The sequence below is a fragment of the Lampris incognitus genome, chromosome 3, assembly GCF_029633865.1.
Source record: "Lampris incognitus isolate fLamInc1 chromosome 3, fLamInc1.hap2, whole genome shotgun sequence".
Lineage (NCBI taxonomy): Eukaryota > Metazoa > Chordata > Actinopteri > Lampriformes > Lampridae > Lampris > Lampris incognitus.
This window is the reverse complement of record NC_079213.1, coordinates 103268287-103295178: the sequence shown is the minus strand read 5'-3', so window position 1 is coordinate 103295178 and position 26892 is coordinate 103268287. Positions and strand designations below refer to the sequence as shown.

Below are 26892 nucleotides of genomic sequence, written 5' to 3'. Positions count from 1 at the left end.
ATGAATATTAATTAACCTTCCCCTGTCATCCTACATTTCGGAAATCGGCTAGTTGCGTAGCGACATTCTACCACTTCCGCTTCCCATTTTCGGAGTGCATTTCCATTTCCGGTCTTGATGCGAGAAGCAGAGAGATGCGATGGTATTTTACACAAGGTGTCTTCAGGATTTACCAAAAATCAGTGATGTTCACCGGATCGTTCAAGCCTCCTCGGCAACACCGGGGAGTAAGCAGGAAAAAAGCCTTCAAGATGTATATTTCGAGCTACATTGATAATTATGACGGTAATTTAGCGTTACCTCAGAAGCTAGCTAGCTAATGCTAACGTAACGTCAAGAGAAAATTCAGGTCGCTTGCACTTGGTACTTTACTATTATCAGTCTTTTAACCATCTAACGTTTGATGATTTGATTGTATGAATAACATGCCCGCCCCCCCCCCAGTTTCAAGTAAAGCTCAGCAGACAGGGAGAGTGAGTGTCCGAGCAGTCTGCCACAGATCAACGAGGAAGCATGAAAGACCTCACAACCTCAGAGTAGGCTATGAGAGTAGAGCGGAAGATAGTTTACTTATGTGTCAGTTCTGGGGATTTTATGTGGCTAGGATATGTGCAAATATATCATTGTATCTTGAAGAATTTGAAATTCAACGTGAAATCAGGCATTCATAATTAAGTTGTCTGGCTATTGTATTGGCTGTACAATGCCGTTATTATGGCTGTGGGGCGAAACTCCTCACTGACAGACCAACTTTTTGTGAGGTGCACTGACAGGAATGTTCTATTATCCTTCATGAAAACCCCAGTAACTGGTTGTTGTCTATAGCTGTTTGAGGTTTTATTTGTCATGCCGTTCAGTATTCATAGCGCAAAATAATTATTGACTGTAGGATTGAGACAGTTAAGGCATTGATGTTATGACGACTCATTATTGTTCCATAAACAACAGAAATAGACCATCTTAGACCATAGGCTACCCTGACTGCTCAACTTGATTATCTTTCTTTTGTTTATAGATTGTGCTTGCCGATTCTTCCCCAGTCCAAATGGTTGAGGCTGAGTGTTCATGTGTGGCTGGAACAGCACTCTGCAATCATAATGTTGCACTGCTGTTTCAGACTGCACACGATCTCAGTTAAACCTCACAGCTGTTCCTCCAGTGTTGAGCTGTACAGAGACGGAACAGCGCTGGCATAAGCCACGGACGATGGTGAGTCTGTGAGCGCACCTGCACCATCCAGTGGTTTAAGTACATACATAGTGTAACGTGCATGGATAAGTAGTGTGGCGTACAAAATGTACTCCATATGCACTCCGTATGTACTCTGTAGCTTTCCACTTCTCTGTGTGTATGAAACTTCTCACTCACTGCAGACACACATACCCATTGTTCTCATGCGTACCTTCCATGGGGCCACATAGCAACTGTTATCATGCTTGCCTCCCCGTTGCCGCATCCCAGGAACGACCTGGTACAGCAAAAGATTAGTGCAACAGACACTCACGAGGCACAGAACGTGATTAACGTAGATGTTTCCTTCTTTCCTTTGTAAGACTACACCTTAATTGATGCAGGATAGTGTATGACGCGACGGACGGTTCTATAAAAAACCCCACTATCTCCAGCCCAGGGCAGAGCATATCCTCACAGACGAACCTCTGTGTGGCCTTAGGTCTCTCCATCTGCAGATGCATTAAAGATTCTCTGTTTGCGTTAATATTTGTCCGATGATTATTCTCCCCAGAGGTTGCTGGGGCAAGAGCCCATTAAAAGGATAAAGGAAAATCCACAACAGTAGACACGTTGGCCCTTGGCTAACGGGTCTAACCCTTTAGTCGACTGGTTAACGTTGTCGCTTGCGGAGTGGGAGACACGGGTTCGCGTCCCAGCTGTGGCGACAGTCTCCTAGACCAGTGTTTCTCAACCCAGTCCTCAAGGACCCCCTATCCTGCAGATTTTCATTGTAACCCTGCACAGGGAGCCCCCGCTTGTACTTACTCGACCAATCATCTCGCAGCACTTAATTATGCAAGGTGTGCAACGTCTGACAAAATTCATTGCTGATTGGTTGAATAACTACAAACAGGTACCTATTCAGGGTTAAAGGAAAACATGCAGGATAGGGGGTCCTTGAGGACTGGGTTGAGAAACACTGTCCTAGACCACCCCCCGAATTCGCTACAATACATACACTACCGTTCAAAAGTTTGGGATCACCCAAACAATTTTGTGTTTTCCATGAAAAGTCACACTTATTCACCACCATATGTTGTGAAATGAATAGAAAATAGAGTCAAGACATTGACAAGGTTAGAAATAATGATTTGTATTTGAAATAAGATTTTTTTTACATTAAACTTTGCTTTCGTCAAAGAATCCTCCATTTGCAGCAATTACAGCATTGCAGACCTTTGGCATTCTAGCTGTTAATTTGTTGAGGTAATCTGGAGAAATTGCACCCCACGCTTCCAGAAGCAGCTCCCACAAGTTGGATTGGTTCGATGGGCACTTCTTTGAGCAGATTGAGTTTCTGGAGCATCACATTTGTGGGGTCAATTAAACGCTCAAAATGGCCAGAAAAAGAGAACTTTCATCTGAAACTCGACAGTCTATTCTTGTTCTTAGAAATGAAGGCTATTCCATGCCAGAAATTGCTAAGAAATTGAAGATTTCCTACACCGGTGTGTACTACTCCCTTCAGAGGACAGCACAAACAGGCTCTAACCAGAGTAGAAAAAGAAGTGGGAGGCCGCGTTGCACAACTGAGCAAGAAGATAAGTACATTAGAGTCTCTAGTTTGAGAAACAGACGCCTCACAGGTCCCCAACTGGCATCTTCATTAAATAGTACCTGTTAGAGCCTGTTTGTGCTGTCCTCTGAAGGGAGTAGTACACACCGGTGTAGGAAATCTTCAATTTCTTAGCAATTTCTCGCATGGAATAGCCTTCATTTCTAAGAACAAGAATAGACTGTCGAGTTTCAGATGAAAGTTCTCTTTTTCTGGCCATTTTGAGCGTTTAATTGACCCCACAAATGTGATGCTCCAGAAACTCAATCTGCTCAAAGAAGTGCCCATCCAACCAATCCAACTTGTGGGAGCTGCTTCTGGAAGCGTGGGGTGCAATTTCTCCAGATTACCTCAACAAATTAACAGCTAGAATGCCAAAGGTCTGCAATGCTGTAATTGCTGCAAATGGAGGATTCTTTGACGAAAGCAAAGTTTGATGTAAAAAAAATCTTATTTCAAATACAAATCATTATTTCTAACCTTGTCAATGTCTTGACTCTATTTTCTATTCATTTCACAACATATGGTGGTGAATAAGTGTGACTTTTCATGGAAAACACGAAATTGTTTGGGTGATCCCAAACTTTTGAACGGTAGTGTACATACATAATTTAACTAAATAGATAATTTACCTAACTATCATGTTCATATTATTAGGGTGCGAAGCCAGATCGGGTCAGTGATATGGTGGGGCTATCAACCAAGCCGAAGTAGAGGACCGTTGGCAATGGTGTCAGGTATTTATGTTTCATTATAAACTGGAATGCAACACATCGATTTACTTCCAGTGTGAAGTTATTATTTCTAATTCCAATGCCTAAATTATATTCAACACAGGAGCACACTTTATAAAGCAGTGCGTGGGAAGCTGCCTGATCCCGACGTCCTTAAAGTAGCAGAGGCTTACAAGGACTTTCCAGCTGACATCGCACCACTGATCACCACCATGTCAATTAGTGCTGAAGTCCCACTGGTCAGCTCAAAATTTGGTGATGTTCAGGAGGGGAGTCCAATCTCTTACCAACACCCGGTGCCTGTGAGCCGTGTGATTCCGATCCACCCAGATGCCCCTCCACCGCCACCTCTACCATTGGATAATTATAGGCTCGCACCCACCAGTTGCCAGTATCAGAGTAGTCTTCAAGAGCAGCTACATCTGCGATCGCTATGTATGTATGTATGTATGTATGTATAGTAGCTATACAGAGTACAGCATAGTGTAAGGCTACACCCTTGCACATGCATTGAAATCACTTTTAAACTGTCTCATTTTATCTTTATCTTCTTCTTCTTCTTCTTATTATTATTCTGTGTGTTTTTTTACTACTATTACTAGCACCTTGGGACTGCGTCCAATTTCGATGTACTTGTATCAAGTTACGTCCACAAATATGAGGATGATACTCATCTTCATAATATGCCATTAGCCATTGTCAGTAGCGCACGCCAACAAACAGGAAACTGGTATGACCGCTGCAGTAGAAACCGGAAGTCAGTGGACTACAGTTATGCACAGAGCCAATTGTTAGCGAGTTCTTAATGCAGCTTCAACACTTCAACAAATCTAAAAAAAAGAAGAAGCATAAAACAGCAACCCTTAAAAGTGAAAGGAATCAATATTAGTGTTGGATGTAGTTAAAGGCAATTATTTCACACCCTTACGCATTTTATGTTGGACTGAAACAGCGATGAATCCGGAGTCCTTTATCTGGACATGACATTTGTTTCCGGGCTAATCAGATGTTGTTTGGGTCTCCTACCGCTAGAGGGCAGGGGCGTCTTTCCTATCCAAAGTGACTGGCAAGCTGTGGCCGTCATGGAAAATAGGCTGACAAAAGCGTCCTAGTAATTGAAGGTCTATTAGAGGAGCTCTGAATCCACAGATTCCTCCTTCTCCAAATGGGAGTGGAGTCTAAAAGAGAGAGTGATAACTCCGTCCTCGTGACCGTCAAATATTTCTACAGCCTTGTTTGAGAGAGGACAATGTCAAATAGGCTCAACCAAGCAATGAGAAGATAAGGAGCAATGTGTTTTTTCCTCACTAAAATGAAGTATCGCTGCAATGTTTATAGGCAGGTTTGACGTTATAAGTTGCAAACGTGCTTTGAACGAGGCCACGTTCACTCTCACCATCCATGTACGTCTGACATACTGGATCTGGGTGGGGTCGTGTGAGGTGGACTGCTCCTTCCCTGTGTATCAAATAAACCCGGCTGGATAGTCTAGACGACAGCGTAAAGGGAGACAGGTCTTGTTTTCTACATTCCTCACGCTCGAGTCCGCTCCGTATTTAGATGTGTGAAGACTTCCAATCGTATCCACTCAAGGACGTCCAAAGTCGTTCCTCCATCTCGCTGTGGCGGCGGGGGGGGGGGCGGGGTGTGGTTACGGACTACATGGTCTCCGCAGACAAGTAAAACTGCAGCCCGTTTTCATCTGATCCCCACCAGTGTCGAACCTTCATCAAATTATGCTTCGGGTTAACTTGTTTGGGATTTCTTCTGCGGGGCCTCATAATCCCACATAACCAGGCGGTGACACGGCTTGGACCCCCGACCCCCCCCCCCGGGTGTGATTTATCCGCCGAACAGACCCAGATTCTCCTCTTCTGTCATGTGTGGAGGCTCTGGATCGTAGGAAATATGAGACAGCGAGGCTTATGGCAAGTGTTCAGCTGTTTTGACGAGTTCTGAACTCACTCAACACATCCTCACATTGCCTCGGTTCCTGTGCACCCCCCCACCCCCACCCCCGTCTATTTCTAGCCGCCCTGCGTCGTCAACAGGAACAGGGAGGTCGGACATGCGAAGTCTCACCTTATGAGCAGGTTGTCAGGTCTGATCTGATGAACTACTCCATGAGCAGGAGATGTGGTTTTGGGGCTTTGCTTTGTCCCTTTGGTCCAAACTGGGTCCGCAGAGGATAGCAATTAGTCAATCAACCAACCAATCAATCAATCAGTCTTTATTTACTTAGCATATTTTGTACTCGCCCCCCCCCCCGTTTCTCCCCAATTGTACTTGGCCAGTTACCCCATTCTTCAGAGCCTTCCCGGTCTCTGCTCCACCCCCCTCTGCCGATCCGGGGAGGGCTGCAGACTACCACGTGCCTCCTCCGATACATGTGGAGTCGCCAGCCGCTTCTTTTCACCTGACAGTGAGGAGTTTCACCAGGGGGACGTAGCGCGTGGGAGGATCACGCTATTCCCCCCAGCCCCCCCCCGAACAGACGCCCCAGCCGACCAGAGGAGGCGCTAGTGCAGCGACCAGGACACATACCCACAACCGGCTTCCCACCCGCAGACACGGCCAATTGTGTCTGTAGGGACGTCCGGCCAAGCGTAGAAGTAAACAAGAGATAAGAAGATAAAATAATTACAGACAAATTAAAAAAAATTAAAACACAATGAAATAGTGTGAAAATATCAACTAGAGTGACAATGAAAAAGAATCATAAAATTATTTATCTCATCTAAAATAATAAGGGCAAAAGAGTCAGTCCATCATTGATCAATGTGCGTGTGTGTGTACAGGAATGCTAGGGATAGATAGATAGGTAGATAGACAAATAGATAGATAGAGACAGACAGACAGACAGATAGATAGATAGATATAGATAGATAGATAGAGACAGACAGATAGACAGACAGAGAGACATGTACAGCGTTGTGTTGAAGGTGCATACATTAGTTTCCATGGTTTCTCTGTTGTTCTCCAGTCCCACAGACCAACATCGTTAATCTAACTCGCAGCTGCAGGGCGCAGAAACGGCTTCATAAGAAATGAGACGACGGAGATCAGAAAAGGGCTCTTTGCTCTGCAGGCGAGCGAGCGACACCGGGGTCCCTTTTCTTTCTTCGATGCAGGATGGCACAAAGATTATCCTCTTGCTCAAGTTTCACAGGACTCTGTGAGGCTTAGTGGCACATGGGCCTGTCAGTCAAACGGAGGGGAATACAATGCCAGCCCGGGGTGGGCCTGCTTTGTCCTGTCCAGAGGCCTGGACCAGGGAACCCCAAAGACTGACCCCCCCCCAATTTAAACTGTTAAACTTCTTACGTTAACGCGTCAGCTCACAGAGTAGGAGGAGCTGCTATCAGAAATGGATGGGCTAGAGTTAAAGCCACATTGTTATGAAAGCAACGCGAGTTCAAGTGTAATTCTCAATTGATTTAGTGAACGAGACGCGACTTCTCCCTCGCGCAAAGGAAACGACGCTTTCTGTGAGGCGCGATATCGATGAACATTCGAGATGCTTCTTTCCTTCTCCAGCAAAGGACCACGCTGCACCCTCCACCACCAACCGGCCACTGCTGAAGAAAAAAAAATCCCACGTTCATTATGATCATGCCGCGTGGCGAGTACCACTTCCTGTGCGTGACTAAAAGACCACTTGCCGTTGGCTGGTATTGTGACAATACCGCTTGTGCTTATCGCACCAGATCGTTACAGGCGATAACAGTGCAATCAAATGACGTATCGAAGCACCGTACGTCTCCTTTTGTTGTGCACAAACTCCAGATCTTAAAAAAAAAAAACCCCACACACACACACAATGTCCCTTTAACGGCTGTTAAAGATGGATCGCAATTCACGAGAACATTACCGGCTTAGTGGTTCAATTATTCAGCTGCCAGCCTGTTCCACCACATTGTCAGTAAGAGAGATCATGAGGCAAGTGTAGGTCTGGTGTTTGTATATTTGCATGTGTGAGAGCACCCATATTGTACTACCATATATATGCTTTCATATGTGGACTCGTGAGTGATGGCCCTGTGAAATAATATCACTTCATGGTTGGTGACCTGGGCGGCACGGTGGCGCAGTGGTTAGCGTGGTCGCCTCACAGCAAGAAGGTCCTGAGTTTGAGCCCCGGGGTAGTCCAACCTTGGGGGTGGTCCTGTGCGTGGAGTTTGCATGTTCTCCCCGTGTCTGCGTGGGTTTCCTCCGGGGTGCTCTGGTTTCCTCCCACAGTCCAAAGACATGTAGGTCAGATGAATCGGCCGTACTAAACTGTCCCTAGGCGTTAATGTGCGTGTGTGTGTTGGCCCTGTGACGGACTGGCAGCCTATCCAGGGTGTCTCCCTGCCTGCCGTCCAATGACTGCTAGGATAGGCTCCAGCAGCCCTGAGAGCAGGAGGAGCGGTTTGGATAATGGATGCCCAGATAGCATCCGGAAGTGGGCCACTTCAGGCAATGATGCAGCACTGATGGCCTTCTTCTGGCCCTGACAGAATGGATGTGTGCCTGAAGTGGCCCACATATATAACAGCAAATATGGCCCAAATATGCCAAATCAAATGGGGGCCTTTTTTGGCAAAGATGCGGTGCTCTCGGCAACATGTAATCTGGATGTAATCCTGAAGTGGCCCGTGTGGTAAATGGTGAACATGGCCCAAATATCACGAAACAAATATGGGCCACCTGTGGCAAATATGTGGCACATGCCACATTGCTATGGCTTGGTTCTGGCCCAGATGTGGCAAACAGGAGCGGACCGCACAAGTGCCATCATTCCACGTGGTATGTGGGCCGGATGAAGTGTCGTGTGGGACGGGTCCGGGCCACAGCAATGTTGCTATCTTGGACACGCTACGTCCCCCTGGTGAAACTCCTCACTGTCAGGTGAAAAGAAGCGGCTGGTGACGTCACACGTATCGGAGGAGGCATGTGGTAGTCTGCAGCCCTCCCTGGATCGGCAGAGGGGGTGGAGCAGCAACCGGGACGTTTCGAAAGAGTGGGGTAATTGGCTGGATACAAGTGGGGAGAAAAAGGGAGAACTCCCCCCCCCCAAAACAATAAACACACGCACACACACAAATAGGTGTTTGGTCAGCCTATCTGTGGGTCATAGCTCTGCAAGCAAATTCATACTTAAACACAAACAGTGGAAATGATTAAACTCAACATCTCCATCTTGACCCTTTCACACCTGGTACTTAAGCATATATGATCAAATAAACCTTAACTGACTGAGAAAACACATGGGAGAACCACCATGAATGTACATTTCTAAACAAGGGCACACCTCATTCATTCTAATGGGGGGGGGTGAAAACCTGGTTATTGTATGTGGCAGGTGACGCTGTTGGCTCTTTCCTTAAGGATGATATATTGATGTTGTCGCACACCGGCAGATCTGATGCCATCTTGGCCTCCACAATGACAGAAGGCTATTTTGGAGGCCAGTCTGTGAGGACAGATATGTCAGCTGTTCAGACAGAAAAAAAAAAACCCGAGGAGGCTTTCTGCTTTAGGGAAGACTAGGATGCAGCCTGCTAAGCAAGGCATGCTCTCCTCTGGCCAAACCTTTGTTGTCGATCTTGAGGGATTTGTGAGAAACAGGACAAGACTCGGATAAACTTGTTGCAGCGGTGGATTTTCCCCCCCTTTTTTTTGTTGGTGTTTTTATTAAAGATTTGAAGACGGAAAGAGGACATGCGTGGAGGTATTTTTCTTAGAATACAGTTGTGCAAGTAGAAGGTGGGTACATCCAAGCTGTGGATCTAGCATGTTCTGGTAATTTGTTGCTGTTTCAATGCCAAAAAAAAAAAGGCATATGGTGCGCATGAAACATTTTCAAAATTTTACCAAGAGGTATTTTTTAGTATGGAAGTGACTTAGTCTTTATAGGTTATTTCTGTTATCAGCCGATTTGACTGGGCTAAACTCATTGCAAAGGAATTGTTTTGCGTCAATAAAATACATTCAGGTTGCTTTCTTGTCCATTCTTGAAATGATCTCATTGGATAAGTATCATATTTCCTTTAGCCTAGGTGTCTTCCGGGAAATTCTCTGCCAATGCAAAATGTTGTTGTATGATGTAAGGTGTTGGTCCAGGATATCCCTCCGCCCTTTAAAGGCCTTTGAAAACATCAGGTCTCTGTCCGTAGTTGGAGGGCAGCGGTCAGTCTCTGAATTTGATTTCATATAAACGTCATATCAGACGGTCTAGTCCGTGGCAGTTCTCGTTTGGCCTGAGATGGACGCATGTATGTCGCCGCACAGCTGAGTCTATATCGGTGGTGCTGAGCTCAGCCAGGCAAGGTGACAGAGATTACCCTGCTCTTCATGACGGAGCAGAACTGGCAGGACTGCCAAACCGGGATCAACATGCCTCCATCTCGATAGGGTAAACTAGTGGTTCCCAATCAGGTCCTCAGGCTCCTGAGGAGCTGGTTTTATATTCTACCAAGTAGTTCATTACGTCCCCCCGCTGTTCCAGTTATTAAGCCTCCAATCAGGGAGGTTCTACTCCTGGAACTAAAGTTGAATGTAATGAACTACTTGACAGAACAGAAAACCAGGGCATCCGGGTAGCGTGGCGGTCTATTCCATTGTTTACCAACACAGGGATCGCCGGTTCGAATCCCCATGTTGCCTCTGGCTTGGTTGGGCATCCCTACAGACACAATTGGCCATGTCTGTGGGTGGGAAGCCAGATGTGGTTATGTGTCCTGGTGACTGCAATAGCACCTCCTCTGGTCAGTCGGGGTGCCTGTTCAGGGGGGAGGGGGAACTGGGGGGAATAGCATGATCCTCCCACGTGCTACGTCCCCCCTGGCGAAACTCCTTACTGTCAGGTGAAAAGAAGTGGCTGGCGACTCCACGTGTATGGGAGAAGGCATGTGGTCGTCTGCAGCCCTCCCCAGATCGGCAGAGGGGTTGGAGCAGTGACTGGGACGGCTCAGAAGAATGGGGTAATTGGCTAAGTACAATTGGGGAGAAAAAGGGCGGGGGGTGAACATGTGACATTGTGAAAGCCGAAGAGAATCCTGCAGACCATGGAACCAGGCTAATTACAGTGGCTTATCTGGCTTTATCCAGCTGGTTCTTCGGCCCACCATTTCTGAGCCAGACAGAAGAAGAAACCAACAGTAATGGCAGCATCTGAGGACCTGTTTGAGAGCCACTGTTGCCAGAGCATCTCCATGTGTCTGGCCTGCCATTTTTATGTGACTAAAGAGAAATGGTAGAGGAAAATATTTTTCTCTAATAGCTTTGGGGTAAATCTGGCAAGGAAATGTGTGAATTAGACACAGATAGCTTATGGTAGGCCTACTTGTTTAGCAACAGCAAAATCAGACACAGCATATATCGTGGTGATACGCTAGATAAATCCAGACTACAGTTCACCTGCAGACACTACTGGACATTTCCAACAATGTCAGTTATACAAATTTTTAATTGCCCAACAAGGTTCAGCAGTTTGATTCTTCACTGGTTTAAATGAGGCATCAATTCCATTTGTTTTTATTCAAATGGAACACTTAATGCCGGTTGTGACGGGTCACTGATCTGCCCTCTTCTGAAGCAAAGACATGGCCTGATATGATTGTGTTTGTTCTTAAAGTGGTTTTAGCACCGGGGTCATTCTACAGATTGAAATGGTGGAAAAGAGAATGCCCTAATTGCTGAGAAACGAGGTTCTCGTCGATTAAGGCCATCCAACCAGCTCCGCGATGGGAGACAACAAGACCAGCGGGCGGGTAGCAGCCGCCAGTAAGTTCCCCTCTTACACTACCAGCTGTCATGTGATCACTGTAACTAAAAGGCATGAATGAACGTGACGGTGGTTTTTTTTGTGTCTGTGCGTTCTGTATGTCCAGAGAACCGCCTGCAGGTGGTGAAGGGTTTGGAGGATATGGAGGTGTGCGAGTGTGAAAGCTGCCTCTTGGAGGTTGTATTGAACCTGTCCTACATAGAGGGCGTGTGGACCCGTGACAGCATCCCACTCAAGTCGAAACCCAACTGCCGAATCAGCGCCCATGGGAAGACACACACCCTAACGCTGAGCAGGACGGCTTTAGGAGATGCCGGCATCTATCACTTCCAGGCCGGCAGTATTCAGACCTCAGGAAGACTCCTCATCAGAGGTAGACTGCTGCCCCTGACCTTATTATAGTTTTATATACATTTCTCACAGTTTTACTTTTATAGTCTATATATAATTTCTTTGCTATTCGATTGCAATTTGTTTTATAAAGTACCAAGTGTTGATTTGTGCCAGGCTGCTTTAACAATGCAATTTCCCTCCCAGGATTAATGAAGTCAATCGATCTATCTATCTACCCATCTAGTACCTACCCACCTACCTATCTATCTTTTCCCCCCTAAGTCTCTTTTCTCCCTCTCTTCATTGGTGAAAAAAGAGAAGGTTTCTGTGCGATATATTATTTACACCATACAGTATTCACATCAAAGGGTATTATATTGGGAATTTTTTTTTAATCAAGTATACATAAAAACAGGTGTCCGGGTGGCATGGTGGTCTATTCCGTTGCCTACCAACGGTTCGAATCCCCGTGTTACCTCCAGCATGGTCAGGCGTCCCTTCAGCCACAATCGTGATTTTATTGTGGAAATATACTTTTACTCTTTTTTTATTGTTTACATTTTAATTCCTTTATTTTACTTTTACATGTATTTTCATATTCATATGTGTTACTTATTTTATATTGTATTTTAAGCTTGTGCAGCACTTTGGTTCAACTGTGGTTGTTTTAAATGTGCTATATAAATAAACTTGACTTGACAATCGACTCTGTGCATATTTGTAGTCCACTGACTTCCGGTTTCTACTGCAGCGGTCATACCAGTTTCCTGTTTGTTGGTGTGTGCTCTTAACAATGGCATATTTTTCACAATGCCTGCAAGATTTACCATGGCTAAATGTCAACGACATGCACAGAATTGTCGACAAACTCAGGAAAGTTTGTTGCAATGCCTAATGGCTAAATGTCAATGACATGCACAGAATTGTCGACAAACTTTCCTGAGTTTGTCGACAATTCTGTGCATGTCGTCGACATTTAGCCATGGTAAATCTTGCAGCCATCGCGAAAAATATGCCATTGTCAATAGCACACACCAACAAACAGTAAACTGGTATGACCGCTGCAGTAGAAACCGGAAGTCAGTGGACTACACAGACTGCACAGAGCCGATTGGTTGTGTCTGCGAGTGGGAAGCCAGATGTGGGTGTGTGTCCTGGTCGCTGCACTGGCGCCTCCTTTGGTCGGTCAGGGCACCTGTTCAGGGGGGAGGGAGAACTGGGGGGAATAGTGTGATCCTCCCATGTGCTACATCCCCCTGGTGAAACTCCTTACTGTCAGGTGAAAAGAAGCAGCTGGAGACTCCACATGTATTGGAGGAGGCATGTGGTAGTCTGCAGCCCTCCCAAGATCGGCAGAGGGGGTGGAGCAACGACCGGTACAGCTCGGAAGAGTGGGGTAATTGGACAGGTACAACTGGGGACAAAACCAAAAAAAAAAAAAGGGGGGGGGGAGTATCCATAAAAACAAATGATCAAATTACATTACTTGTAATTTACTTTCTACCTATTTTAGTAAATTCTTTGTCATTATCAAATTATACTGACAGAATATGAAATACCAATGTACAAAACTGTATTTACATCATTCTATTTTAGGCAAAAGCCTAAAATAGGAGTCTGTGAGTTATGGGTAAATTTTCAAATTAATGTGTTGATTTTGTGTACAATGAACAATATATAAGTTTTAGTTTATAATATACAAGATGGAAATGAATCAAACTCGAGCACAAGGCTGGACTGGAACATGTTTGACCAAACCAGAAGCCTCTCTATGGAAGAACAGCTTTGGGGAGCACAGAAAAACTCAGCGGCAAACATTAAAACCAAGTACAATAAATACTGTAGGATATACTCCAGAAAGTAGTACTTTTGTATGAGTTGCCAGTCATCAACTCATCCCTTTTTTCCCCTCTCTGTTGGTTGTACCTCTGCCAGCCAGAGACATCTGTATAGAGAGGGAACTGGAGGATGTTGACATCATGGAGCGTCAGACAGTCAACTTCCTGTGTGAGGTCAACCAGATGGACGTTGATGGTCGATGGTACCGAGATGACAGCCGGATCCGACCCAGTGACAACATCAAGATCAGACACCAGGGTGAGTGTGTGCACCCACACAAGCGCATCTCAGAAAACCATGCTACCAGCTAAAATACAGGCTGAAAGACCTTTTTCTCATTCAGATTTCCTCCCATTCACAATTCAAACCAATCTATCAAACAATCACTTCACTGTGTCAAATGATCTGTCACTCAGATGATGGTGTCTGCTCATCTGTCTGTCCTTGCGGCAGGTTTTTAAATCACCCTATGAATTTATATTTCCTGACTGGGTCAATGTAAAAACTTGCACTATCATCCATTTTGCTTTTTAAATCCTTCCAAAATCACCATTCATATTTAACATTTCCCGGCTAGAAATATTGAACATGGCATGAGAAAAAAAAACATTTTATTTGTAAATGACAAATGTTTTCTTATATCTTTATCCATAATTGTTCTCAATTGTCACAAGAACTGTGAGGGCGTGGTCTAGTTCTTATTAATATTCACGAGGCGACCTTTGAGTGACAAGTACAAGCGGTTTTATAGTAAGTTTGGGCGGGGTTTCATATTTTTTGATTTTACCTTATTGGATGTATGTAAATGAGTGTAATGCTATCGTGAGTATCTGAAAGAAGAGATTGGTTGAGAGAAACTGAACCTGGAGGAGCGCTTTTAAAATGTGAAAAATAGAAAAATTTAGTTCTATGAATTCTACCTCATATATTTATAATATATATTCTTTTTCAGTAAAAAGGAAAAGTATAAAATGCGTGACGGTTAAACTAATGTGATGCTAGAAAATGAAAGGTAGAAACAGGACGTGAACATCTGCATCGTTTTTCTTCCTCTGGTGTTTGAAGATATTGTAACCAGTTATTTTCTTTCCCGGTGCGGGATTCGATACGGGGTGTACTGCACCACAAGGCGACATCACTAACCGCTCGGCTAAAAGGTCAGACCCATTTGCTAGGGGCTAACGTGTCTTATTAGTAGTTTACACTACCATAACTTCAGGAAATGGAATGTCTCCATGTTCATAGGACACTTTTATTTTCCAAGAAGATGAGAAGAATCAAATTATTGGCTAAAGCTGAAAAAATGTTTTTGGATAGAAAGAAAATATATCTATATTTCGGTATCTATATTTCAGCTTTGGGTGTCCTTGAGCAAGGCAGGTAAGCACCACTTGTTACCACGGCAACCATTCGGTTGCAAAAAGTAGAAGAAAAAAAGGTTTACTTCACATCTTCTGGGTGTGAACTTTTTTTTAAAAATTTTTTTAATTTATTTCTGATTTTTCCCTTTTTTTCTCCCAATTTAGTGGCCAATTGATCCCTATTTTAATTCAAACACCCACCCTCGTACTGCATGCGTTCGCCAACTGCATCTCTCCGGCCGGCAGTCTCGAAGGAGACGCCTCCCCACTTTCGTGACAAGGCGAATCCAAGCCGAACCACTGTTTTTCCGACACCCACAGAGACGCATTCACATGACGAACACAAGCCGACTCCGCCCCCCTCCCTAAGACAGCGTTGCCAATGATTGCTGCTTCATCGAGTCCGGCCATAGTCGGATCTGACGAGACCGGGGCGCGAACCCCAGTCCCCAGTGGGCAACTGCATCGACACCAAGCCGATGCTTAGACCGCTACGCCACCGCGGACAGCTGGGTGTGAACTATTAATTCGACGAAGGGCAGTAATAGCTAGATAGGTAGATACGAACTCTCGTACGTACGAACCGACCTCCATAAAGCTTATTTTTTTAAAAAAAACCGATGGTTCGTACTAACGAACGGGCGGACTACTTCGCGCGACGCTCAAAACACTGCGCGTTTTAGGCGGTTCGTCGGCCCGAGGGAGAACAATACCACGCCGTCGTCGCCATTAAGTGGGGTCGCGTAAACGTTGTGTGCGTTAAATTTGCCTTGTGTTTACCCTCGTAATCGTGGCTTCAAAGCGTGAATCTGATACGAGAGACGGTGATGCATCGAAGAAAAGGAAAACGACCACGATTGAAACGAAAGTGGGAATATTAAAGCGTTCGGAGAGAGAGGTGAAACGCTCTTACTGTTTTTCACTTACCCGGTGAGGCGCGGAGGCTCTCGTTTCTGGCGTCAAACGGCCGGCCTCCGCCGGTCGCGACCCGCTCCCGGGACGGTGGCAGGTGAGGAGTTTGAAATGTAATTTTTCTTTTAAGTTTTTCATACCTATAAGTACACTGTACTAGGTGTACTTTACTGTGTTTATTGCTATTACTATGTGGAAATTGCGAGAAAACAGACGAACTTCCCTCTTCGAACACCACGCCGCGCCTGTCGTCGTTACCCCCGCCCAACCACGTGGCGCTCGCGTCACCATGGCCACACCCTGAGCGCTTAAAGTGAGCGCGTCATACGAACGACAAGCTGTGGTGAATTATGTCCAGAAGTCAACTACGATTGCATTATTATATTTATGATCTTTTAGGTAAAATATATACTAGGGCAAACATTTGGCTATTTGACGCTTGACGTGAACTGTACGTAACTATTCTGACTTACATACGTGTGTGTGTGTGTGTGTGTGTGTGTGTGTGTGTGTGTGTGTGTGTGTGTGTGTGTGTGAGTGAATTAATTGTAAAGCGCCTTGAGTGGCTGTTGCGCCTAGAAAAGCGCCATAATATGCAACTTGATTGATTGATTGATTGACATACAAATCCGACATAAGAACAGACTCAAAAACGGGACTTGTTCGTAACCTGGGGACTACCTGTAGATAAAAAGATGGATTTTATTTCAATGTGGTTTTTGGGATCTGATTGCAGGTAAAACCCACATGCTGTGCTTTAAGTCGGTCAGACCAGAGCATGCTGGAGAGATCAAATTTACTGCAGAGCGGGTTTCCTCTTATGCTACCCTCACAGTACAAGGTGAGCCAGTAATCATCTTCTACTTCATACCTGACCTGCACTCATTACTCCTGTGTTGTCAATTATACTGCATGTTGTTGCTTACGTGAAAGGTTTAATTTGTGGGGAAGGGTGGTATGATTGCTTATACGAATGTGTTGTTTCTTATGTGAATGTTGAGGGGAATAGGGTGCTTAGTAGTATTCTGACTTTCATTAAAATAAAAAAAACACACATGGGGGGGGTTGGAAAAATTGTCACGCTATGTCAGCTGCAGAACGATGACTGATGGCTCTTTGCTTTAAGGTTAAGGATAAATTAGGAAATATATTTTTGATGTAAATCCATAACAGCTCCAGCAAATGTAGTCACAGTTAACTAAAGGATCAAACATGTATCTAAATGTACCTTTACCGTTTCACATGCAAAGTATTCTTGAGGAAGATACCGAGAGCAATTTGCTCCAAGCCCGCAGCTCTAAAGCCTCTCAATTGATTCTACTACTACTTTCGGCTGCTTCCGTTAGGGGTCGCCACAGCAGATCTTATGTTTCCATTTCTTCCTGTCCTCTGCATCTTCCTCTGTCACACCAGCCACCTGCATGTCCTCCCACACCACATCCATAAACCTCCTCTTTGGCCTTCTTCTTTTCCTGTTTCCTGGCAGTTTCATATTCAGCATCCTTCTCCCAATATACCCACCATCTCTCCTCCACACATGTCCAAACCATCTCAATCTTGCCTCTTTTGCTTTGTCTCCAAACCGTCCAACCTGAGCTGTCCCTCTAATATAATCGTTCCTAATCAAAATATTAAAAATGTAAAAGTAACAGTTCATAGTTGCCCCAGAAAACCTCCCTTGTATGTCACTGCCTTCCTTTTTCAGAGCTACCAGTTCAAATATTGCGTCCCCTGAGGGTCAAAATCGCCATGTACCGCCACCGGGGCCTCCTGGAGTGTCAAGTGTCGCGGCCCAATGCTCAGGTCAGGTGGTATAAGAACAGGAGGGAGCTCCTGCCAAGTAAGAAGTACCAGCTGATCAGCCAGGATGTGTACAGGCAGCTGACCATCGATGACGTCTGCTCCTCAGATGAAGACACCTACACCTGTGATGCAGGAGATGACAGGACTTCCTGCCAGCTCCTGGTGGAGGGTGAGCTGCTCGGACCATCCTTGTCCACTGAGGCAAATTTGTAGTTTGTGATATTAGGCTATACAAATAAAATTTAATTGTCAGGTTTTAGTATGTTTAGTCAAGTCATGCTTGACTGTTTGACAAGTACGTTTGCACATGCAAAGAATTTGACTTGGTGGGAAGTTCATATCAAAACAAGGACACATACAATAGTGTCGTGAAGCACAACTGTTGTGTGTCTTTGTTGTGAACAGTGATACAGGATCCTTGTTTAAAAGTGTCTTAAGTTTGTAATTGGAAGTAGGACTAGTACTGACTGCGCATTTTCAATTGAGTAGTTACGTTACATATTCTTTAAATCATATCCCGAATGGATACTTGACACTGACATTGTAAAATAGACGCTTTTGCAGCAGTTCAACAGAGCTAGAGTTAGCTTGTCTGAATCTTGTTTTTAACTAACAACCCAGAAAAGCAAGCTGACACATCAGAAACACTTGAAAACTTTTATCAAAAGATTGGTTTCTTTGAGCAGGTTAAAGGTGATAGAGTACGTCTTACTTGCATCTCTGTCGATGGCATTTCTTTGAAATCCTACCTCGAATGAAACCTCATGGGCAATACCAGGTGATAGAATACAAGGGAGAGACCAAGAGAGAATACAGTGTAATTCAGAATGATATTATTCTTATTCTCAACACGTGCATTAGATTCCTGCACAGTCTTACACAGACATCTTACATGATATGATTGACACAACAAATAATTTTTGCGAAGCCCAAAGTCACGAGTGTTCTTTTTTTCCCCCCCATGTTCTTGTTGGCTTTGGTAACATATGTTCTGGCTGTCTGTGCAGAGCAGGCTATCGGCATAGTGCGGGGGATGAGTTCAGTGGAGGTGACGGAGCCAGAACCGTCCCTGTTCCAGGTGGAGACCAGTCTGAGGTCAGGGAGGCCTCCGAGGTGGACTCTGAATGGAGAGGTGCTGGAGTCCGGCCCCATGGTTAGCATAGACAGGGAGGGCACTGTCCACAGTCTCTGCCTCACTTCCACAGACAGCTCCATGTCTGGACCCGTGGTCTTCACAGCTGGCAAGAGCCGCTCTGAAGCTCAGCTCACCGTCAAAGGTAAGTTGGATTTGCAAGTGATGTCCAGAAAATTGCACTTCTCTGCTGCATCAATTCAGAGAACTTCTCACACTTTGAGACGTGTTTTTAATAACTGCTTTAAAATAGAATGCATCGTTAATGTTATCAATCAATTGTTATTTTATAGCTTTGTTATTATCTGGTGAATTTGATCCTTTTGTTCCACTTTCTCCATGTTACAAATCTAAATGTTATCAGTGTTGTCTAATAGATAGGTTCAAATTTCCTCTTGTCTTATCACTCTGCGAATGCTGACTCTGTCCCATCCAGAGCGCCCTCTTCAGGTGGTCAACCACCTGGAAGATATTGAGGCTAAGGAGAACAGCTCAGTGACTTTGAGCTGTGAGTTTACCCCCTCCCCCAGGGTGGTGCGCTGGTTCAAAGGTCGCACAGCTTTGAAGAGCTCCAATAAGTACAGTATGAAGAGAGAGGGAAGACAAGCGCTGATGACCATCCACGGACTCGTGGGGATGGACGGGGGGCAGTACCACTGTATGGCGGGGGGGTCAAAGAGCACGGCACAGGTCAAGGTAGAAGGTAAGGATCACAAAGGTTTGAGAGAGAATTAGACAACAGATTTGCTTAAATAACAAAGGATGGGATTCAGAAATGTATTTGTAGCAAGTCGGCTAGCTATATATTTTTTTCAGTTAGAGCAACACTACAGTTTTTAATGCAGCATTTGTAAAATAAGTATATTCTTATTACAAAATTAAAGCACATATTGGAGTGTCAGGGTGGCGTAGCAGTCTATTCTGCTGCCTACCAACACAGGGATTGCTGGTTCGAATCCCCGTGTTACCTCCGGCTTGGTCGGGCGTCCTACAGACACAATTGGCTGTGTCTGCTGGTGGAAAGCCGGATGTGGTATGTGTGCTGGTCGCTGCAGTAGCACCTCCTCTGGTCGGTCGGGATGCCTGTTTGGTTGGGAGGGGGAACTGGGGGGAATAGCAATGATCCTCCCACGTGCTACGTCCCCCTGGTGAAACTCCTCACTGTCAGGTGAAAAGAAGCAGCTGGCGACTCCACTTGTATCGGAGGAGGCATGTGGTAGTCTGCAGCCCTCCCCGGATCAGCAGAGGGGGTGGAGCAGTGACCACCGGGATGGCTTTGAAGAGTGAGGTAATTGGCCAAGTACAACTGGGGGGAAAAAAAGCGGGGGTAGCCAAAAAAAAAATTTTTAAAAGCACATATTAGTGCATAACATTCTAAATGTGGGCTACAACGCACCTAACATGCTGATCATTAATCAACAATAATGTAAAAGAATTGGTGTCATTTTCAAACCATTTACTTTTGTTTACTGTTGTAAAATAACAAACTAACCTCTGTCAATTACAGTCTAACAACATGCAACATGATGCCAGAGGACTAAATATATAACTAGAAGAGTGCACTTAGTAGAGTGAAGATCTCCACCAGGAAGCTCTCCCCTTCTCCGGTGGTTTGACTTGGCTAAAACCACCCCTTTTGTCACCCACCAGGAGAAGGGAAAATACAGAGTCACTGCCTGCATATGTTCGGTGCTCAGGTTTAGGCGAAAAACCAGCTGAGGAATTAGCACTCAATTGTGGTATAAAATGGGGTTTTCAAAGGTTTTTAATCACCACAACCACGAGAGTTCCTTGTTCATACAGTCATAACTCTGCACAAAAATTATTAAGCTGATAGGCCCAGTAGTATGTGAGGTTAGAAGCAGCCAAATAGACACACACGTGCGCGCAACCAAAAACATAATCCCCTCCAGGCTACCATCTGGCGAGATATAAATAACTTCAAAGAACCCTCTAGTGGTGAAAGGTAGTAATACTGGGTATTGGTAGTGTTTAAGAGCAAAAACACCGGTGTAGTAACCGTGCCCTGTTGATCAGATGGACTACTCCTAATTCTCCATACCTCCAAACAAAACTCAAACCACACCCCATATGCTGCATCAGTACTTTAGTAGGGTTTTTACATTAATTACATGTGCTTTCTTGAGTTTTTGTATGATTAACAATGTTATCCACTTTCCATTAAAAACTCTTCTCGTTAATCACAGTACGAAGGCTGAAATTGGTCAGACACCTTGAGCCGGTAGAGGTGGAGGAGGACGGCAGCGCCACATTCTCGTGTGAGCTTAACTACGTAGTAGCCAATGTGGAGTGGCTCATTAACAGCACCCGCCTCTATGCCAACTCCATCAACAGGATCCACCACATGGGCACCATGCACAGGCTTACCATCAAGAGGCTCCGCCCACAAGAGAGCATGGTCACCTTCAAGGCCGGCCTTTTCACTGAGACGACCACACTCAAAGTCAAAGGTCAGCCATGTTAAAATGATTGGGATAAAGATCAGATAAGAATGAATTCAGTGCATAATCACAATGCATCTGTGTGATAATTTTAATATCAGCGTTTCTGCTGAATAGCAGTGTTAAAGCACAATGAATTCATGTTTTAAGCTTTTATAACACGTGGAGCTTAAAATAAATGTTGTTTTTTTTTTTACATTTTCTATGGATTATTGCAACTTTCAAATTTTACTTTTGATAAGCGGGGGATGGAGCCTTAAAAAGTCAGAGGTACCTGCTGTTTCCTAGCCCCAATGAAGATTATTTGTCTTACATAGATTGATCCTGAGGTGGGCAGCACATTGGCTTAGTGTTGAGTACTGTTGTTTTACATCAGTTCTTTTCTTGGATTGAGCTGAGCTCCTCTGTGTGAAATTAGCATATTCTTCTGTTTGCATGGTTTTCATGCAAAGGTCAAAAAGCATGCATGCTATATTAGATGAATTAGGGACTCTAAATTGCCCATAAATGTGACTGTGTGTGTGTGTGTGTGGGGGGGGGTCCAGTGATGGACTAGTAACCTGTCCTGGGTGACTCCCTTCTTTCTGCCCAATTCCTGCTAGGATGGGCTCCAGAACCCTGTGACCCTGAATTGGATTAAGTGGATATAGTGAATGGATGAATGAGCGTGGGTAACAAATAACCAAATTATCCTTGGATTGATGCTAGTTAGTAATTCATATTCTATAGTTTCTCTGAAGTTGTCCCTTATTGGCATGTTGATGATCATATGGTCTTCCTTCATTCACTAATGAGAAACGCCAGGGAATGTTTCTGAGATATTTCTACATTGTGTCTCCAGAGTGCCCTGTGGTCTTCCTCAGGCCCTTAGAGGATGTGACAGGGGAAGAACAAAGAAAAGTCTGTCTACAGTGTGAAGCTTCCAAGGAGACGGTGACCCCCATTTGGAAGAAGGATGGTGTGGTCCTGACCCCCAGTGATCAACATGAGCTGCTGCACTTTGGGAAGTCCATGGCCCTCATTGTCCACCGTCTGAGCAAGGACGATGCTGGGGAGTACAGCTGTGAAGTCGGCACCAGTCAGACTAAGGCTAAGGTCACCGTACATGGTGGGTGGTGGGAAAAGTGGATTTTGAATATCTTACGGTCTAGAAAAAGTCTGAAGAGGTTTATTTAAAACTGTTATGGAGAATTTTGGATTATTTTTGACTTTGTGGAACAGTGGTTAGCGTGGTCGCCTCACAGCAGCCCCAGGGTAGTCCAACCTTGAGGGTCATCCTAGGTTGTCCTCTGTGTGGAGTTTGCATGTTCTTTCTGTGTCTGCGTGGCTTTCCTCTGGGTGCTCTGGTTTCCTCCCACAGTCCAAAGACATGTAGGTCAGGTGAATCGGCCGTACTAAATTGTCCCTAAGTGTGTGTGTGTGTGTGTGTGTGTGTGTGTGTGTGTTGGCCCTGTGATGGACTGGCGGCCTGCCCAGGGTATCTCCCCGCCTGCCGCCCAGTGACTGCTGGGATAGGCTCCAGCATCTCCGTGACCCTGAGTTGGCTAAGCAGTTTGGATAATGGGTGGATGGATGGATGTTGACTTTGTGCGCCTCTGTGGACAAAAGCAGTAGTGTTTTGCAAAAGAACGACTTCATTTCACATCAGCATTGCCTCTTGTTGCAAAGCTCTATATTCACCCTCTGATTTCTTGTGCATTTTTTTTGAAGAGAAGAATGAGAAATGTAGTGGTGTTTTGGAAAAACGGCATTTGTAAGATATACAGCCATGAGGCAATGTATCTCTAATTGTGGCTATGTATCCCGTCTGTGGGCTATAAATCGTTTTGTGGTGTTTCGTGTGGAATCAAGCCTGGAGACAATGATTTGGAATCATTACATAGCAATATCTAATCTTTTCCGTAATGGTCTTATTTGATTATCTAGCTTTTATATACTCATCAAAATTAAGCTGACACTAATAAATAATCATTGAAAAACTTCCCATAACAGCTTTAAATACGGGCTATCTGTATTTGAAAAAAAAAAGTGCCACCTGCACTAGACAAAATGATTGACAGCACAAATTTATAACAATTCATGTCACTTTTGAAAGAATAACATATAACTGATGTCTTTTGTTAACAAATTGTTAATACTTTTACATTTTGAAAGATGTTGAAGAATGTACTCTAGTTGATAGTTTCCCTCAAAAATGAGTCGTGGCATTTTGGAAAAGTACTCTTCAAATGAATTTTATAAATTTGTGTGGCTCTGGTTGCAAATAATTTGATTTACCTCCAGTGTGTTGTTTTACTCATCATCCATCAGAGTCAGGCCATAGGTAGGGCTATTCGATTTGAGACATTCTAGGTACTGCAATGAAATTATATTTAAAAAAGCTGTTTCATGAATCTGACAGACCTGCACATCACCATCGCCCAGCGTATGAAGACAGTGTCCGTCCTGGAGGGTGAGAGCTGCTCTTTTGAATGCCTCCTCTCTCATGACATCACCGATGAGCCCTCCTGGACCATCAATGGCCAGCTGGTGGTCACCAGCAGTCATTTCCAGGTCATCAAAAATGGCCGCCGTTATAGGATGACCATCAGAGACGTCATCCTGTCTGACGCTGGAGATGTGGTTTTCACAGTTAATGAGCTAGGCTGCAGAACCATGCTGTTTGTTAAAGGTAAAAAGCTGAAGGCTGTGGGGGGAGGGGGGGAGTTTCCAGTCTTTAAGCTGTTCAAATCTATGTGTGTGTATGCAGGACCGTACAGCTTAATGGGAAGATGGTCATGCAGATGTGTGCAAAACCTTGGGCATCTCTGGTTGAATTGCATGTTTTGCTAAATTACTAAGTAAAAAGAGATTAATACAGCCTCATTAGTGTTGAAACTTAAATGTGACATATTTCTACACATTGTAATGCACAATTATTATTTTTCTGAATTTCACAGATGAAAAAATAATAGAAAGTGTATCCTTATGCATGCTCAAACATTGTGTCCGGATGAACTGATTCAACTGTCTGTGAATAGAAAATGTGGCATGTGCAAAAGTTTGGAAATCCTATTAAATTGCTGTTTCTACTGCAATGTACAAACTTTTGCATATACTTCTCTGTGTTTCTTCCTACCAGCATCTGTCAGTGGATATTCCTGCCTGTTAACTATGGAACAGTTTATACACTATTTGGTGGGCTTGTTTATCCAAAAAGCCTGCAGTCAGTATGAAGATTTAGGTTTAATAAATGTGAGTCACAGGAATGTATGTTTGTCCCCCTATCAGAGAAGCCCGTGCACATCTTTAGGGACCTGCTGAATGTCAAGGCAGTTCCAGGGGAAGATGTGGAGCTGAGCTGTGAGATCACCAAGCCGGACGCCACCATTCGCTGGCTGAAAAACGGTCACCAGATCCGGCAGGGCCCCAAGTATGTCATCAGTGTGGAGAAGAACCTGGTACGCCTCATGATCCTGAGTGCCACCATCAGAGACTCGGGGGAGTACTGCTGTGAGGCAGACGGCATCGCCACCCGCGCCAAGCTGGACATCAGAGGTGAGAGACCAGAATGGATTGTAAAAATAAAAGCAAGACTCATACATGTCTATTTAAAGGCCCCTTTAAAATAGCCATCTCAGTGTTCTGCGTTGAACACAACATTGAGATTTGATTTAGTCTCTGCATAGTACAGAAGATATGTTCTGCATCAAAGTTTTGGCTAATGACACATGTGTGCAGATGATCTCTGTTTTGGAGTTGTATGCACTGTGCTGTAGGGTTGCACAGTAGCGGAAGAGAATCCTGAATAAGGTTCCAGCCCTCTTTATGGGCTTTTAATATTCTCCCTGTGTTTATGTGAGTTTCCTCAAGATCCTCCCACAGACCAAAGGCACGCACAATAGGTGAATTGGAAACTATCAAACGTTCATAGGTATGAATGATGAGTCGGTGATTGTGTGTGGACCCTGTGACATACTGGCCAACTGTCCAGTGTGTCTGCCTGTCTTCTGGTGACAGAAGACAGCCAGACACTACACGCAGACACTGCTACTGGTGACAGGGTCTGGCAGGCATTTAGACAGGGTCCACCATTACCCTGAACTGGATTAAAGCTCAAATCCATGTTTTCCTAGATCTGTCCCTCCTTCTAGTAGAGAGAACTACAAACAAGGTGTAATAGCCATAGTGGCTGGTGTGCTGTCAGATCAACAGTGAACAATTGCCACCCGTGTAAAAATTGATGTGGAAACCAAAGCTAACACAGGCAATTTGATATTTTACATAGTACATTAAACTATATGGGAACACTGTTGTACAGTAATATTGATTGTAGAATTGGTAGATTAGCTGTTCAACAGAAGCATGGCCAAATTGTCACCGTGTTTTGATCCTTTTTTCAGTTTGAGTAGGAATGTGTTTGCTGCTGCACCAGTGTTTGTCCTACCTGGTCAAAAATTTCAAGAGCCGTATATGGAGAGTGTCTCCAACCATAGTAAAGATGCCCATTAATATTATGTAACCTGACTCTGTGGTTAAGATGGATGAAATAACTATTCGTTAATGGAGGCAATCCCATATCCCAGCTTTTTGTGGGTGTATGGAATGAATGTGAACTGTATGTATGCTGGGCTGTATGTACACTGTTACATAATACAGTTTGGTGACTACACTGGATAATAATTACTATCATAAAGTCACAAAATAAGTATTGACTTTCATTTGCTGAACCGCTGCAGAGCTCCAGCACACGTTTGCTCGGGAGCTCCGAGACACACGGGCAGAAGAGAAGGGAAAGGTGACCCTGGAGTGTGAGACCAGAAGGCTGGCCAAGCGGGTGACTTGGCTGAAGGGCATGGTGGAGCTAAAGCCTGGCAGGAAGTACCTCCTGAGGCAGAAGGGCGTGGTGCTGTCACTGACCATCACCAGCCTGGAGAAGTCAGACACCGATGTCTACACCTGTGATGTGGGCACTATGCAGAGCCGGGCAATGCTAACCGTGCAAGGTAAGGCTACAGCACAGGAAAGTGTTAAGTGTCAATTAACATGGTTATCAGATCTGATGAGATAAGATTAAAAAAAAAAAGTTAAAACTTAAATATGATGTCTGCAAGGAAGGTGGATCAATGCAGCAGCATATTGGTAAGAAATTGTAAGTAGTAGGTAATGCAGGTGCAACAAATAAAAACTACAACCAAACAATCAATAGATCAAGTTGGGACTGTTGTCTTTACTGTGTTCTGTTATTTTCTGTGCATAAAGCATCTAATTCAACCATTCAACATCTGGTACAAACTGGTAAGATAACACACATGTATGACCTTGTTAATACATGAGTCGTTCTAAGACATGAACTTTATGTCATTGATTGTGCTGTAGTATACACCAATCAGCCAAAACATTAAAGCCACCTACCTAATATTGTGTAGGTCCCCCTCGAGCCACCGTTGCCATGAAAGGGTGTACCTGGTCTGCAACAATGTTTAGGTAGGTAGCACGTGTCAAAGTAACATCCATATGAATGCCAAGACCCAAGGTTTCCCAGCAGAACATTGCCAGAGCATCACACTGCCTCTGCCAGCCTGCCTTCTTTGCATTGTGCATCCTGGTGCCATCTCTTCCCCAGGTAAATGATGCACATGCACCCAGCTGTCCACGTGATGGAAAAGAAAACGTGTTTTATCACACCAGGCCACCTTCTTCCATTGCTCTATAGTCCAGTTCTGATGCTCATGTGCCCATTGTGAGTGCTTTTGGCAGTGGACATGGGTTATCATGGGT

The 26892-nt window shown here is 44.6% G+C and overlaps 1 protein-coding gene across 1 annotated transcript in view; it reads left to right on the top strand.

Annotated features, from left to right (window-relative positions):
* The first annotated feature begins 11249 nt into the window (after nt 1–11249).
* The window catches only part of obscna (obscurin, cytoskeletal calmodulin and titin-interacting RhoGEF a), a 142957-nt gene continuing 127314 nt past the window's right edge, over nt 11250–26892 (top strand). Inside the window, 12 exon segments of the mRNA XM_056276899.1 lie at nt 11250–11289; nt 11397–11663; nt 13559–13720; nt 16472–16576; nt 17441–17707; nt 18546–18815; nt 19107–19373; nt 20878–21141; nt 21974–22240; nt 23534–23803; nt 24403–24669; nt 25851–26117. Coding sequence (XP_056132874.1) covers nt 11250–11289; nt 11397–11663; nt 13559–13720; nt 16472–16576; nt 17441–17707; nt 18546–18815; nt 19107–19373; nt 20878–21141; nt 21974–22240; nt 23534–23803; nt 24403–24669; nt 25851–26117 — 2713 coding nt within the window.